Raw genomic sequence first — 14,435 nt, 5'->3', positions numbered from 1 at the left:
TTTTTTTGAAAACTTTGATTAAAAAAAACAGTTTTTGAATAGAAAAAGTTTTTTCTTTCAAAAGAACAGTTTTTGACAAAATGTTTTAATAAAAAAAACTGTTTTGAAATAAAATTGTTTAAAAAAAAGTTGGGAAAAAAAATTTTAATAAAAAAATGCATAAAAAAACTGTTTTTGAGAAGAAAAAAAACTGTTTTTAAAAGTATTTTTGTTATAAACATGTTGAAAATGGAAGAAAGAAGGTTTTTGTGTAATGATGGTATACTTGATTGAGAAAATGTGAAGACAATTAAATTTGATTATTGGCAAAAAGTTGGTAATTTTGATTATCCAATGGCCAAAATTTGATGAGTTGCTAAGATATTTATAAGTTTGATTATTCCAATGTGAGCTCTTTTTGAGCAAATGTTGCTAATCTTATAAACCTTTTTGTTTTAATTATACCACTGTGGATGTTCTTATTGAGAGTAAACATCTAATTCTCCATAGATCTAGAATCATCCATAATATTGTCCTTAGCTTAGCTTAGGATTTATGTCATCATTTCTTATTCTTTTAATCTTTGTAACAATTTCAAGGATTAATAAAAAAATTTGCCTTTCAAAAAAAAAAAAAAGAATAGAGAATCCTAAAGAAGTACTTCAGAAGGTTATAAAGTATTATAGAATAGTGAAAACCTCTCTAGAAGAATGCAGAATAATTTATATTATAAAACAGAGCGGTTACAGTTGAAAATGTTAAGACATTTAAATGAGAGCAATCTCTACAACTGTTCGATCACTTCATGTTACACTTATAGCCATCGGATTATTTCTTTTTTAAAAGATACATAGAATATTTTCCTAATAATTTTATATTTTTCTATGGCCTCACTTTTTAGCCAATGTATCTCTATGTAAAATAATATTCTCTTATATCTCTATATAAAATAATGTTGCCTTATATCAAATAGAAAAATATTTTGAAATAGTAACTAACGCTTAGTGGAGATTTTACAATAATCCTGAGAGCAGTCGGGTAATACGGGCAATTTATTTAAGTTGATATTATGATACATTTCGACGTGTCGGCTTCCGCTAGTCTAAAGTCTAAACTATTTTAGGACGGTTTTAAAATGTTGAAAAATGTTATATATCTTTTGGAAGGTTCTAGAAGGAAGTTAGACAGTTAAATTCTAAAGAATTCTGGAATGTTCTACAAGATTGTAGAAAACTCGACTATATGCTAGACTTGTGTAGAGAGTTTTGGAATATTGTTAAGATGTGAAGAATGAAAGATATTTTCTTGGAGGATTCTAAAAGGAGAATGTAGACCATTACATGAAAATAATCATAGCCGTTTATTTAGGAGGTGGATATATAGTTATAAAAAAAAATGTGCTCTTTGTGAGTGTGCGCAAACTATTGTACAAGGGTTGTTGGACCAATAAAAGAAAAATATTTTTAATGTGTCTAAACTCAACACTTTTCAACCCTTGCCCATAAAAACTACTTTTCATAAGAATAGTATTTCTATGATAACATTGGGGTTAAGGTGGATATGAAAGCTTCTTCTTCGTCGACGATAGTTGTGAATCATGATCCTAAGCAAATTTTCATCGATGAATTAGAAGATATCAAGCCACTCGTTGGAATATACTATGAAAAGCAGTAGGCGATTGCATTGATTCGAAAGAATTAATCGAGTCAAGGTTTGCATTATTCTCCCTATTTTTTTTTAATGTTTTCAAGATGCACAAAAATAGTTTGGAAGTTTTTTCCGTGTGAGATCAATTATAGATAACTTTTTATTCCATTCTAGAATAATGGGATGGTAACTACAAATTTATTGCAATGTTAAGGCCCTAATTACATATTTTAACAGTTCTGATATTTTGAAGGGTGTTTGAAATTTCAAATTTTTACTAAAGAATTCAATAGTTTTTATATGATATATGAAACAAAAGCTGGTGTAATGTATTGTGATTAAGTTTGCTAGACTGAACTTTGACCAACTGAAGTTACTAAGATCAAAGAAATGGAAACTATATTACATCAAAAAATAAAAATCACTGTTATGCTCCTTATTTCCTAATACTGCTATTTCCACTTTCCAATCTTTCATTTAGTGTATTTCACTAACTATCATATATTATTAAAATTCTAGTTTTCATGCAAATATTCAAAGGATTCACTAATTTCGTTGATTAACAAGATTAATCACATTAGTGTTGGTGTCGGTGTCGGTGACCTTCATATTCATATTCCTTTTTACTCACAAAAGTAACAAACTTTTGAAGTGTCGCAATTTTCTCCATTACGGTTGTTGGTCACTTTCAATACTTCGAGAAAGATGTTTATGTTGCATCTCCATTCTAAGATGCAATTTAATAAGTTTAATGTTGTAGATCCTACAGTGTTTGATTAATTATATGTTAACCAAACACGATTGGTCCTGATAGTGTTATACAAATTTAATACTCCTATTAGATTATAAGTTGATGCAATCTTACCTGGCCCACCTTGGCCTAGCCTTGTTCTCCTAAGCTTTAGTGGCTTTTGAAAGTTTTGTCCTTATTTGAACCAAGGTTTTCTCCCAGGAAGTCGAACGATTCATTCGATATGATAAGTATCCTAAAACATCTAAATGTGCGTAGCCTAACAACGAGGCATGCTATCTCTGGACCAGAACAGTCCCCTCTTTGGCTAACGGTGTAACGACCCTGATTTTTGGTAAATAAAAATTTCGTTAAATATTTAAATTTTATTTTAATTACTTGGATTACTACTAAAAATTTCTTTTTAATTTTAATAATCCGTCATAATTAGATTTGAGACTTATAAAATTATATCTTTCACGCCGAGCAATGTAGTCATTTTTCTAAAGACAAGTATGCTTATAAAACCACTTGTATATTTTCCTAACGAGTTAAATAAAATCTTTAAATCATATTTCTTGGCTAGAAATCTTACTTGGCAAGTAGAGTTAGTTTCCAACCGATTAGTTGGAGGAACCGGACCACCGATTCACCTAGTTACAATTCCCTAACCCTAGATGAACCTTTTTGACCGTCTTTGAACCTTATGAAACCCTCCAAACCCTATTGAACCATTAGACTATAGGAGTAATCATTTTATTCCTATGTTTAGTCATTTCACTTTACCTAGCATCATTACTTACCCTACCTATTGGATAATAAAGGCAAGGGAAAACTTTACCTTTGGTCCATAAATGTTAGGGAAAATATTATCCCTTGGACAATAGATTCCCATGACTAGTCATATCAAATTATAACCAATATTCCTTTACCCCTTGGTCCATAATTGTTAGGGGAATTTTTGTCTCTTGGTTATTAGACCGTTGACTTGCCAAAATGCATGACAAGACAAGTCATACAAAGAATTCCATCATTTTGCTTCCAAAAGAAGCAAGACTAGCCATGCATGCATGCACACCTATGTCCTAAGCCTAACTATCATAGGTTTTACTTTCCTAGATGAATATATACATGTACTTTATATATATATATATATATATATATATATATATATATATATATATACCTAGGAGAGAGAGAGAGAGAGAGTGAGGTGGAGTGTGTGCTTGTGTTTTGATTACTTACACAAGCAACCTTTATAGCCTTAAGCCTATTTTTGACCATGCCAACCCATTCTAGTCTTCCAAAGTACAAAGCTAGCCCATGATTATGTTCTTTCTTGCAAGCAACCTCATTCTAGGATTTGACAAGCCTTAAAACCCTTCATGATAACCTAGATTTGGCCTAGAATGGAAATGACTAGTGAAGGAAGGCTAGAATTTGATTGAAGGCTTGAAATGACCACTCAATGGAACAAATCCATGGGAGAGAGAGAGAGAGATATGGCCGGCCATAAGGAGGGAGAGGGAACCAAGACTTTTGCCTATTAATAGCAAGCTCACTTCAAGTTTCAACTCACACCTTCACTTACTCTCACTTCTCTCTAGAAACCATTTCTGTTTTTCCAGGCAGCCTACTGCCCTTTGAAAATCCTCAGTTTTCTCCCTCTTAAGTTAGTTTTTAGAACCAACTCCCTTCGGGAAAGTTGTAGAGCACTTCGAAACCTTCAAGTTAGACCCAAGAACCATCCCAATTGGTGAAGAAATGACAAAGATATTCACTTTGTTTGGTTGAGGTTTTAGAAAGTTATTTTTGAGAGTTGAGTGGGAATGAGTGGAGAGAGATAGAGAGAGAAATTTATTGAAAACTGTGCCGAGAGTAAAAGTTACTCTCAAAATGGTGAACCAAGCGGAGTGATTGGCATCCGAAGTTTAGTAAAAATCTCGGATTTTCATTTTCAGACAGCATACTGTCTCCTCCTTTATCATCATTTTTCTCCTACCTAAAGTAGTTTCTAGGATCAACCTTCTTCACGAAAGTCGTAGAGCACTTCGAGAGCTTCAATCTCGACCCAAGAACGATCATATTCGGGCAAATATTGACCGAGTTACTGCCATCCAAAGTTTGGTCCAGATTTGCGAGTTTCACCACCCGTAGAAAACTTCCAACTAGCTTATTCGGCCCCGACTAGTTTCGGATCAAGGTAGATTTTCTCTACTCACTTCCCTAAGTATAAGTAGAATCCCTAGTTTACTAACTCTACGTACAAAATCGTATGTTGGAAAGTAAAATGTCCGTAAGTTCAAAATATAACTTTCTTAATCGTTTTCTCTAGAGTAGATAATGTTATCTATTGTTTATAACATTGGAATGCATGATGGTTAACGAACTTATTTTCGCTAATGGCATGTTGGAATACTCGACTATTAACTCCGAATAAACATATGTTGTATTGAATTTCTCAAAAAGTAAGATAGAACGATTTTCGAAAGATAAGATTTCAACGCTTGAATTGAAGTATTCATATTTTGATCTTTTCGAGCATGCTTAGTAATATTGAGTTGAATGATCTTGCTAGTATAGTTTCAATGAATGAGTTATGCTTATTTTTGTGAAAAGTCCTACCGCGGAGTCTATGCATGAAAACGTGACACGGAAATCGAGAAAGTTAGAAACATGACACTTAGGGTGTGGTTAACGAAAATGCGTGTTTTGAAAAGATGAAATGTTTTGGAAACCGCAATGTGGGCGGACATGGTAGCCCATTGTGTGGTGTGTGTTTTGTGTGCCAATGGGAACCCGGCGCGGCGGAACCATTGTGAGGATACTTGGGAACCCGGCGCGGCGGAATCAAGGTTGGGTGTGTAGCTTGGTTATCCGCGGTACGAAGCCAATGCAAATATTTTTGTGTGCCAATGGGAACCCGGCGCGGCGGAACCATTGTGAGGATACTTGGGAACCCGGCGCGGCGGAACCAAGGTTGGGTGTGTAGCTTGGTTATCCGCGGTACGGAGCCAATGCAAATGATTTTAAAAAGGTTGGGTGTGTAGCTTGGTTATCCGCGGTACGGAGCCAATGCAAATGGTTTTTGAAAGGTTGTTTTGTAAATGAAATTGTTGACACAGTCTACGATGAGTCGCGTAGGAGAAACCCAGAAATCTTGGACACCAACAATAGATGATTAATAAATGTGGATGTGTCATTGATTAACTGTGTATATACTTATCATGTGGAAATTAATGTTGTATTATAGCTTTGTTTATAAGTTATGGGTTAGAGAGTATGGGATTACTCTGCTGAGCTTTCGTAGCTCACGGTATTGCCTTTTTGGTGACCCTGACATATTATATGGGTGGCGACGCCGGTATAATGTGTCAGATTTTGTAGATGATCAGGGTAAGCAGATCACCGTGGAGGCTTTTGGAGCTGAGGAGCTGGCAAAGACGGAGGAGCAGGAGGAGCTGTAGATAGGAACCCTAGTCTACCCTCCTTTTGTTTAATAAAGTACTCTTTGGGAGAGTTATGTTGTAATATTGAGCCAGATTCTATTTAGATTTCAATGAAAATGCCTTCTTTAACGTACCCAAAATTGGGGGCGTTACAAACGGTCAAAAAATAGATCTCGATAACCCTAATCTTGACCAAACAACCAGCATATATTTCGAAACCGCCAAACTAAGATCAGCTCCAATAGATGTACTCATTTCATCATTTCTAAGTGACCTGCTAAGATTCGTCGCAATCCGAGAATGTTTTATCATTGCATCGTCATCAGCTTTTGCCGGTTACCAATAAATTGCCCGATTTGAACTCAGAAGTTATTGCTTATTCTAGTGGGAACTCGTAGTAAAAAGGGGGTTCTATTTTTTCAATTTTGTGTACATAGTGTTCATGGCCTCACTCCCTACAAGCAATTATACTCCAAAAAGCAGTTTCTCTATTTAGAGAAGTGCCAAAAGAATCGATTTATGCAGATTGAATGATTCCTGGTACAAAGTTCGCTCCCCTGAGAGTCCAACATGAAGAAACAAGACCGATCATAATGACAGTACAGGTTCGATATCCAATTTTAGTACCCATTTCCTTCATTCAGGTGGTGGGCTCTTCATTTCAGCCAACTCTGGTGAGAATCAGAATCGAGAATGAAATTTTTTCTCTCTCGTGCACGATGCAAACTGCAAAGGCATGTCTTTGTCCTCATGCGGATCAACTGCTAGGAAGTTGAGCACTATTGAAGCTAACTCATCTTGATGTTTAGTGTATTCATGATCTGCTCCTTCTATGATGTGTAATTTGGTGTTAGATATGTACTTGAAGAATTCCTTGGCATCTTCGACTGGTACCATTTCATCCATAGAACCGTGAACAGTCAAAACCCTGTAAGTAATAACTGAAGCATCAAAAAATATATAAAAATTTTAAACAAATATTCTTTGACAAGCCAAAACAGGCAATCAAAAGTGTAATCTCTTTGAAGTCCTTGCATCAAAAGCTACTGAGAGAGAGAGGAAAAGGATAATAAAAGATAAGGTTATTAGAAATTACAATACTAACCTGCAAGAATGTGGTATTGATAGACATGCTGCATGCGTATCAGTTGTTAGGCGATCCATCAAACTTTCTTCAGTCACACAATACTCCACCTTCCCTAGCAAACAGGCCAAATGAGAAATAAACTTATTTGAGAATCTAATTCTTCAAAGTTGGTAATTATTTAAATGAGGCCTCAACTAGAAATAAGGAAGTACAACAGAACAACCAATATTTCCAACATAAATTTATCAGTAACACAGGGTAAAAGAGTGTAGACCAGCAGCCGTACAATAGCAGAATAATCACGAAGTTAAGGACAAAACATATAGATTGATGACTTATTACATTTGAAAGCTCACCCCTTCTATTCTTAACATCAATGAATCCATGTTGCTTGATTCGTTCTAGAAAGTCTTTACCCAACCGACCTTCTATGCCTCTCTTCAAATCAAAGCGGCCAGAAATATTAACAACGTTGCAAACATCATTATACATCGAAGCATACAAGAGCACCACATTTCCTCCTGCAAAAAATTGATTCGTTTCAGCAAGATTTTGTCATCCACAAATGATTAAAAAGGACAATTCTTTATTTGCTTGAAGCAATCATGTAATTATCCAGAATTTAATGCGACTGAGAAATACATAAAGCACCAAAGGTTTTATGAATGGATGCTTCCTGCAGAATTCCCTGTCACAGGATTAACTGCATGTGTCCTCATAAGAGGTACATATTCGTGATGTTATCGGGAAGATTGACTTCTCGGGAAAAACAAAAGCAAAAAAACTGTCACAGGCAAGATTGAAGTTTTTACATGAAAAATCTTTAGTCCTTATAACCAAAAGCAGAGCATCAATAAAGTTAAGCGATTATTCCATGTAAGTTCTTCACTTAGAATTTGGACAGACCTTAGTACTAACCATTCTCAGAATCTTTTCATGAGGTCCCATTTCCACAACAATAGAAACATAATTCTGTAAAATAGGATTGGCCTAGTGGTCAAGGCTTGAGTCTTAAGAGTTTGCTCCCTCCTAGCTCTCAAGGTCGGAAACTCCAAGGTGCTATCAACTCTTATGGAGCCAATCCATACCGGGCTTTGCCCCAGCTTTAATCAGACTCCTTGCGAGTGGACGGTGGGGATTGGATCCCTAGTTTAGTTGAGGTTCGCGTAAGTTGGGCTGGACACCCCAAGTTATATATAAAAAAAAGTATTTTTTTTAACTCATTAAGTACATTCAATCTTAGAATCACGATAACATGATGGAAAGCAGGGTTAGCCACTTTGTCTGTCGGCATTTTCAACAGTATTAGAGATATTACCGCTACTATAAATTACCAATGTCAGAACCATAATGATAATCAGCCGGTACAGTATTATAGTCGCAAACACATACAAATTACAAACTATGTAAAGCAGCAGCATACCTTTACTATGGCCAACGATTGCAGCTATTGAACGTTTCTCCCCCAAAATGTATTGGACTACAGCACGTAAATCATCAGTTTCTCTGTGGTAGCTTCCATACCGAAACACACCTTCACTTTCTCTGATGGTAAGAAAAAACAAAAAACATAAATTCTAGTTGAATTAGTAACAAATTTCTTTTTCCGGACTTTGCTTCCAACAACTTACCCATTGCCAGCAAAGTCAAAGCGGAAGGCACTGATACCTTCTTTTTCTAGAGCAACAGCAAGATTTGTCATAGGAATGCGGTCCTGAAAATATGAGATGAAAAGGTCCACAAAATCAATTCGACCCTAATTTCTGAAAAGATGTTATGGCACTGAGTCAGCAGATTCATATATGGGAAATGCCAACTAAAAACAGTAAGATATCACGAACTTGTACAGATATTTGTCAAATATCAGATTAATACCAAGTGATATACGCTGTGTTAAGATCCAAAAGCCTAGATACTTCCATTCATCTTAAAGGAACTCACGCCAATTGAACTGAGCTCGCTCGGGAAGCAGCATGAGAATCTTAAGCTTTTTCAATGCTTTAATACTTTTACAACTTGTACACCTTTGGCTTTTCACCTTAAGGCTAAATGGCTAATCTTTTGGGAATGAGATGAGAAATTTAATTCATGTCAACTCCCAAGAAAAAAAGGGTATACAATTCGGCTACATAAAAGGTGTCCAAAACAATCATAATTGAGCATACTACAGTCAGTTAATACCTTATTTTACCTTCCCAATGTAGAGAAAGAATTGCATTAGGTCGCTAAGAGTATTCAAGGACTGGAGTCTGATTTGGAAAGACTTGTATATAGATCGTAATTGTTATTTTTCTTCTTGATAATTGTATGTTGATTTCCAATTTTTTTTGATTATGTGTAAAGCAAGAAAATGCAACTTATGCAGATATTCGAAAGTAGAGGGTTCGAGAGCTGTGCCAGCAAGTTGGCTCCAGTAAAGTCAATTGAACAATAAAGGGCCACATGAGCAAGAATGCTGTAAGAATATACATACAGATACATAGAAACATTCTTACACGCATACATGCTAACATTAAAACACCCACAAATATACACGCTGCCGATATATGAAGACCTCTAGGCTCTACGTATATGCCAGTACATGTCTCCATAACTTTTGAAGAAAAATAAGTATAGACAGCTGAATTCATGTTCTCTGTATCTTTGTTTTGTCATTTTTTCTTTTACCAGACAACTTTCATATTAGTTCAGTTCATGCAACATCATTTAATTCAAAAAAAAGATTGTTCTGTCTCACAATATACATGTATCCTACAAAATCAAGGAAACCAAATGAAGTGGTTCCCACTCATTTTTGCATATATGAAGTAAACAAAATAACAAACAAAATTAAACATCTCCAACATTGCTATCTGGAAAATCAAGACACACCCCAGATAACTGTTTCCAACCTTTGAGGATCGAAATCCATGGCACACGATTACGATCTCTGTAGAGCCTGTTTCATGCATTATCCCCACAAGCTTTTCACCATGATGGTTCTGTATTGTAACCCTCTGCTGTTGAACCACTGTTAGCAACCCAAAGAAAAAAGGATGTAAACAGTTATGTAAAAAAATAGATTACTGGTGGAAACACTTGCAAAGATCCTTGAAAAAACAACATATAATCTACACAATATGCACATACCCAAGACAGATAGCAAGTGATTCCAAACAGATCATGTCAGAGAGCAGAATCAAGCAAAAACTATACCTTCTCGCTCATAAACTAAATGACATTATATGACACCCTTCAACGAGCACTGCCTTTGACCATTCTATCCTACACAAACCTTATGCACATGGGCAGAGCTAGCCATGGGCAAACGAGGTCAATTGACCCCACTCAAGTGTTGGAAATATATCCTACATATGATTCTCAAATGTTTTTAGAATTGTCTTGTACTGGAACTTCAAAAATAATATCTTCACATACAATCTCCAGTATATCTGTCAATATGGCCCATTATTTTTTCTTCATAAAAGTTATATTTCTATATTTAGATATAATTTTCCCAATTGCCCCTTACGATTTATTTGCTTCTTTAGGTAGTTCTTCTCCAGAAATGTGTTACTATGTACATCTTTTATTTTTATTTTTCTATTTCAAAGATTTTCTCCATAAGAACACACATAAGAGGAAAGAGAAACAAGGAATAAAGGAAAAAGAGAGAGGAGCCATAAATTCGAGGGTAGAAAAGAGAGGAGTTAGAGAAGAGTCAAAGAGGAGTGACTTATTCCCCCACTAAACTAGAATCCTAGCTCCATCCCTGTTCATGTGACCATGCAGCTCTATCTAGAGCTTTGTCCTCAGTCATGTTGCAGACTGTCATGTTTTTTTAGTGCCTTGCCATCAACATTTCTCCCTCTTCCTCTTGTTCATCGCGCTATACACTAGATATCTTGTGCCTTAAAACTATTGCACTCAAACGTCTTTGTGTACCCAAATTGAGATTACCCCTGATATCACATGTACTTCCTCTATCCTTGGGCATTAATAAATATCTTTCAAGGGGATATCATCACAAACCCTGAAACACACGAATTCACTCATCAACAGGCCCTCGTCAGTTTATACTAACAGCCCGCGAAATGAGATCAAACCCACCTCAAGTGCCATCTAGAACAAAATCAATCTTCTTGAAGCTTGAAGCATCTGTTAATGCCTATATCATAAGCTTTTTTTTTTTTGATCCGCAAAAAGATAGAGGAATGACCTATATCATAAGCTTGAAGCGTTATGATAAACGTTTGGCACTAACTACAAGGGGTTGGCCTTGTGGTCAAGGCCTAAGACTTAGGGATTTGCTTGCTCCTAAGATCTTAGGTTCGAAACCTCCCAGGTGCAATCAGAGCTTTGCTTGCGCTCCCTCCAAGTGGACTGTAGGATTGGACCTAAGATTAGTTGAGGTCTGCATAAGCTGCCCTGGACAGGTATCCCAAAAAAAAAAGACATTTGGCACTAGCCATTAGCCACCAATTAACCCTATGATGAGTAATGACTCCAAACAGCGAATTACTCAACAAAGGCCATCTGATCATCCAAATTCGGACAATACTCTGATGGGTAGTGGAAAAAATGATTGCTTGGATCAAGTTTGTTTGTGTATCGAAGCATGTAAATCGAACTTATCGCAACCCAACCAAAAAAAAAAATGAAATACATAACAGAAAAACAAGAAAGCACAAATAGAAGAGCATGAAAATGTCTTGAGCAATAAATTGGTTGGTGTTGGTCACCTGGGTATTGGTTTTCAGACCGAGCCATTCGACGCGGGTTTCGCTCCAGATGTTTCAGCAATCCCAATTTTCTGCTAAATTCACTACCTTTCCGGCCTGGGTTTCTATACTTCTTCTGCGCCTTCTTTTGAAGGTTTTTCCTCTTCTACATTCTTCAATTTTTTATTTTTTTTTACACACACCAGGAATTTTTTGGGAAAAAATACAAGTGAAGATGAAAAAGTCATTGGGTTGTTTGGCCAAATAAATAAACCAGGGTTATTTTTGTCATTATATAATTTTTTTTGCATTTGTTAATTTTGCGTCAGTTTTACGTGGATTATTAATCCGTCGAGAGAAATCTAAAAAGTAAAAAAATTACGATCGTAACTCAACTTTTTTACAATAAAGACGGAAAAAAATTGGTTTATTGGCTTTTCTTTTTACTAAAACAATTAGGTTTTGATAGTTATTTTTTATATTTTAGATTCCTCTCGTTATGACGAAACAATAATTTATGAAAAATTGACAAAAAACTAACAAATACGAAAAAAATTAAATAAAGAAAAACAATAAGCCATTTAACTTCTTTTTTTGAAAGGCAAAAAAATTTCATTAATCTTTGAAATTGTTACAAAGATTAATAGGAACAAAGAATGTGACATCAAACCCCTAACCCGAAACCCAAATGATCTACAAAGCTACGAATAATTCTATGTCCATCCGAGACCCAATTCTCAAGTTTGGCAAGAAACCAAACACGGAAACACCCATTGAGATGAAACCCACACCTGTGGGCTTAAAAGCCTAAATAAATACATGAAAGACCATACACCTAAGGGCTTCAAAGCCCAAATAATGGTACAAGCCCAACAATTATAGCCCAAATTAATCACTACAAACAGATTCATACTGAGCCATCCAGCACGATAGAGGACATCACCACCGGTCCACCGCCAGCCACCACGCAAGACAGCCACCTGGAGAGACACCCGAAAGCCGCCGCCGCCCCAGTTGCCATTAGGCCAAAAATCGAGTGATCTCAAGAGAAACACCAGCGGAGTTGTGCGAAACCAGAAACCCCAACAGGTAGACCAGCAGCCGACCAACGACAGGGAGGAAAGAAGGGAGGAGACAACGAAGGAACCAACGGAAGAGGGGAAAGAGCAGCAGCAGGGAATGTAAGAATTTGATCGAATGCCAGAGTCAAACGCTGCAGCGAGGCACCCAAGGAACCGCCATGAACCCTCCGACTCGCAGGTCCCAATAACGATAAGATGTCACTGCCGTCATCAATTGCCACCACGCTAGATCTGCCGACGATAGACACTGCCACGCCTCTCACCACCATTTGTAAAGAAAAAATGAAAAGAAAGGGGAAAACAGAGCCCGGGGGAGGAGGGAGGGCCGCGTCCCCTCCGACACCGAGATGGGCTTGAGAGAGAGAGAGAGAGGGGGGGTCGTAGGTTCAAGTTGCCATTTAACTTATTAGGTCAAAATAGGAACTAAGGGTATCCACAATGCTATAATTAAAAATTGGTAATCAAAAGTTGTCATATCAGCTTTTGATTATTTATTTAAGAGATTGTTAAGGTTAGCAATGTAGATGTCTACAATGACATAATCAAAATTAGATAACCAAAACTTATCGCATCATATTTTCAAACTACAAAAAAACTAAAAAACTGTGAACAATAGAAAATAGTTTTGAAACTAATAAAAACTATTTACTAGAAATAAAAAATAGTTTTTGAAACTTTTTTTTGGAAAAAAACTATTTAAAATTTTTTTTCTAAAAAAAACACTTTTCTAGTAAAATATTTTTTTTTCGAAAATATTGTTTGAAAAGAAAGAGAGAGGAAAAGGGAAGAGAGATAGAACATTTTTGTATAATGATTGGTATATTTGATGAGAAATGATATGTATACCGATTGATTTGTAGGGAAATCGTACCGATCGGCGGCGCTGGGCCGTCTCTGGCCACCGGGCGGCCGATCCGAGCCGTCCAAAAAATTTTTAAAAAAAAACCAAGGGGACCACATGGGAATCAACGGCATCCGATGTGTGTAGGGTGCTTGATCTAAACACCCTATTTTTTAAAAAAAAATTTGGACGGCTCGGATCGGCCGTTCGGTGGCTGGAGACAGCCCAGCGCCGCCGGTCGGTACGATTTCCCTACAAATCAATCGGTACATATAGCAGTTCTCATATTTGATTGAGCATATATATGGTCTATTAAATTTGGTTATTGTTAAGAGGTTGTTAATTTTGGTTATCCAAAGCCAAAAATTTGATTATTTCTAAAAAGGTTGTTAAGTTTGATTATAGGATTGTGAGTCATATTTTGCACCAACATTGTTAATTTTAAAAACCTTTTTAATTTTGATTATAGCATTGTGGATACTCTAAGAGCATCTCAAATACATACCCTTTTTCTACCCAAACTCAAGATTTGAGTAAAATCACAAAATTCATTTTAAAGCATAATAGTTTTGCCTACCATTTTCTTATTTTTACCCTATTTTCTTACCCAAATGAGAAAGATTAACTCAAATTCAAACCCTTTTTTCTCTAACACCTCTTTTAACTTTATTATTTACAAATGTGACATTTTGACAAAAAAAATTTGGAGAAAAGCATCAAAAACAATAAATTTGGATAAAAAATAAAGGTTTGGCACCGGAGAATGCATACCCAAATGGAGTTTTGACCCAAATTTAAGTAAAAAAGTGGGTCAAGGTAGGGCTGAAGATTCTCTAAATTATCCTTCTTTAGCTCTTTTGATTAGTATCTTTTTCTTTGTAGTGAACTCTTTTTTCAACGGTTCTACATAAATAAATAAT

General features: G+C 35.9%; 1 protein-coding gene across 2 annotated transcripts; it reads right to left on the bottom strand.

Moving 5' to 3' along the window:
- Positions 1-6,200: 6,200 nt before the first annotated feature.
- On the bottom strand, positions 6,201-11,791 carry LOC131333867 (putative uncharacterized protein YDL057W). 2 transcript variants are annotated; one of them, XM_058368654.1, is made up of 7 exons: positions 11,614-11,791; positions 9,784-9,902; positions 8,524-8,606; positions 8,316-8,437; positions 7,235-7,413; positions 6,911-6,999; positions 6,201-6,733 (listed from the first exon to the last, which is right to left on the bottom strand). In XM_058368654.1, exons 1-7 carry the CDS (start codon positions 11,639-11,641, stop codon positions 6,487-6,489), a joined length of 867 nt encoding a protein of 288 aa, XP_058224637.1. In that variant the 5' UTR covers positions 11,642-11,791; the 3' UTR covers positions 6,201-6,486. The 2 variants fall into 2 exon arrangements, with proteins under 2 accessions (XP_058224637.1, XP_058224638.1); XM_058368655.1 differs by having other exon boundaries at positions 6,911-7,004; positions 7,249-7,413.
- Between the last annotated feature and the right edge of the window lie 2,644 nt (positions 11,792-14,435).

The sequence above is a fragment of the Rhododendron vialii genome, chromosome 7a (genome assembly GCF_030253575.1).
Source record: "Rhododendron vialii isolate Sample 1 chromosome 7a, ASM3025357v1".
In the NCBI taxonomy this organism is placed as follows: Eukaryota; Viridiplantae; Streptophyta; class Magnoliopsida; order Ericales; family Ericaceae; genus Rhododendron; species Rhododendron vialii.
This window is presented reverse-complemented; position numbering and strand designations above follow the sequence as displayed.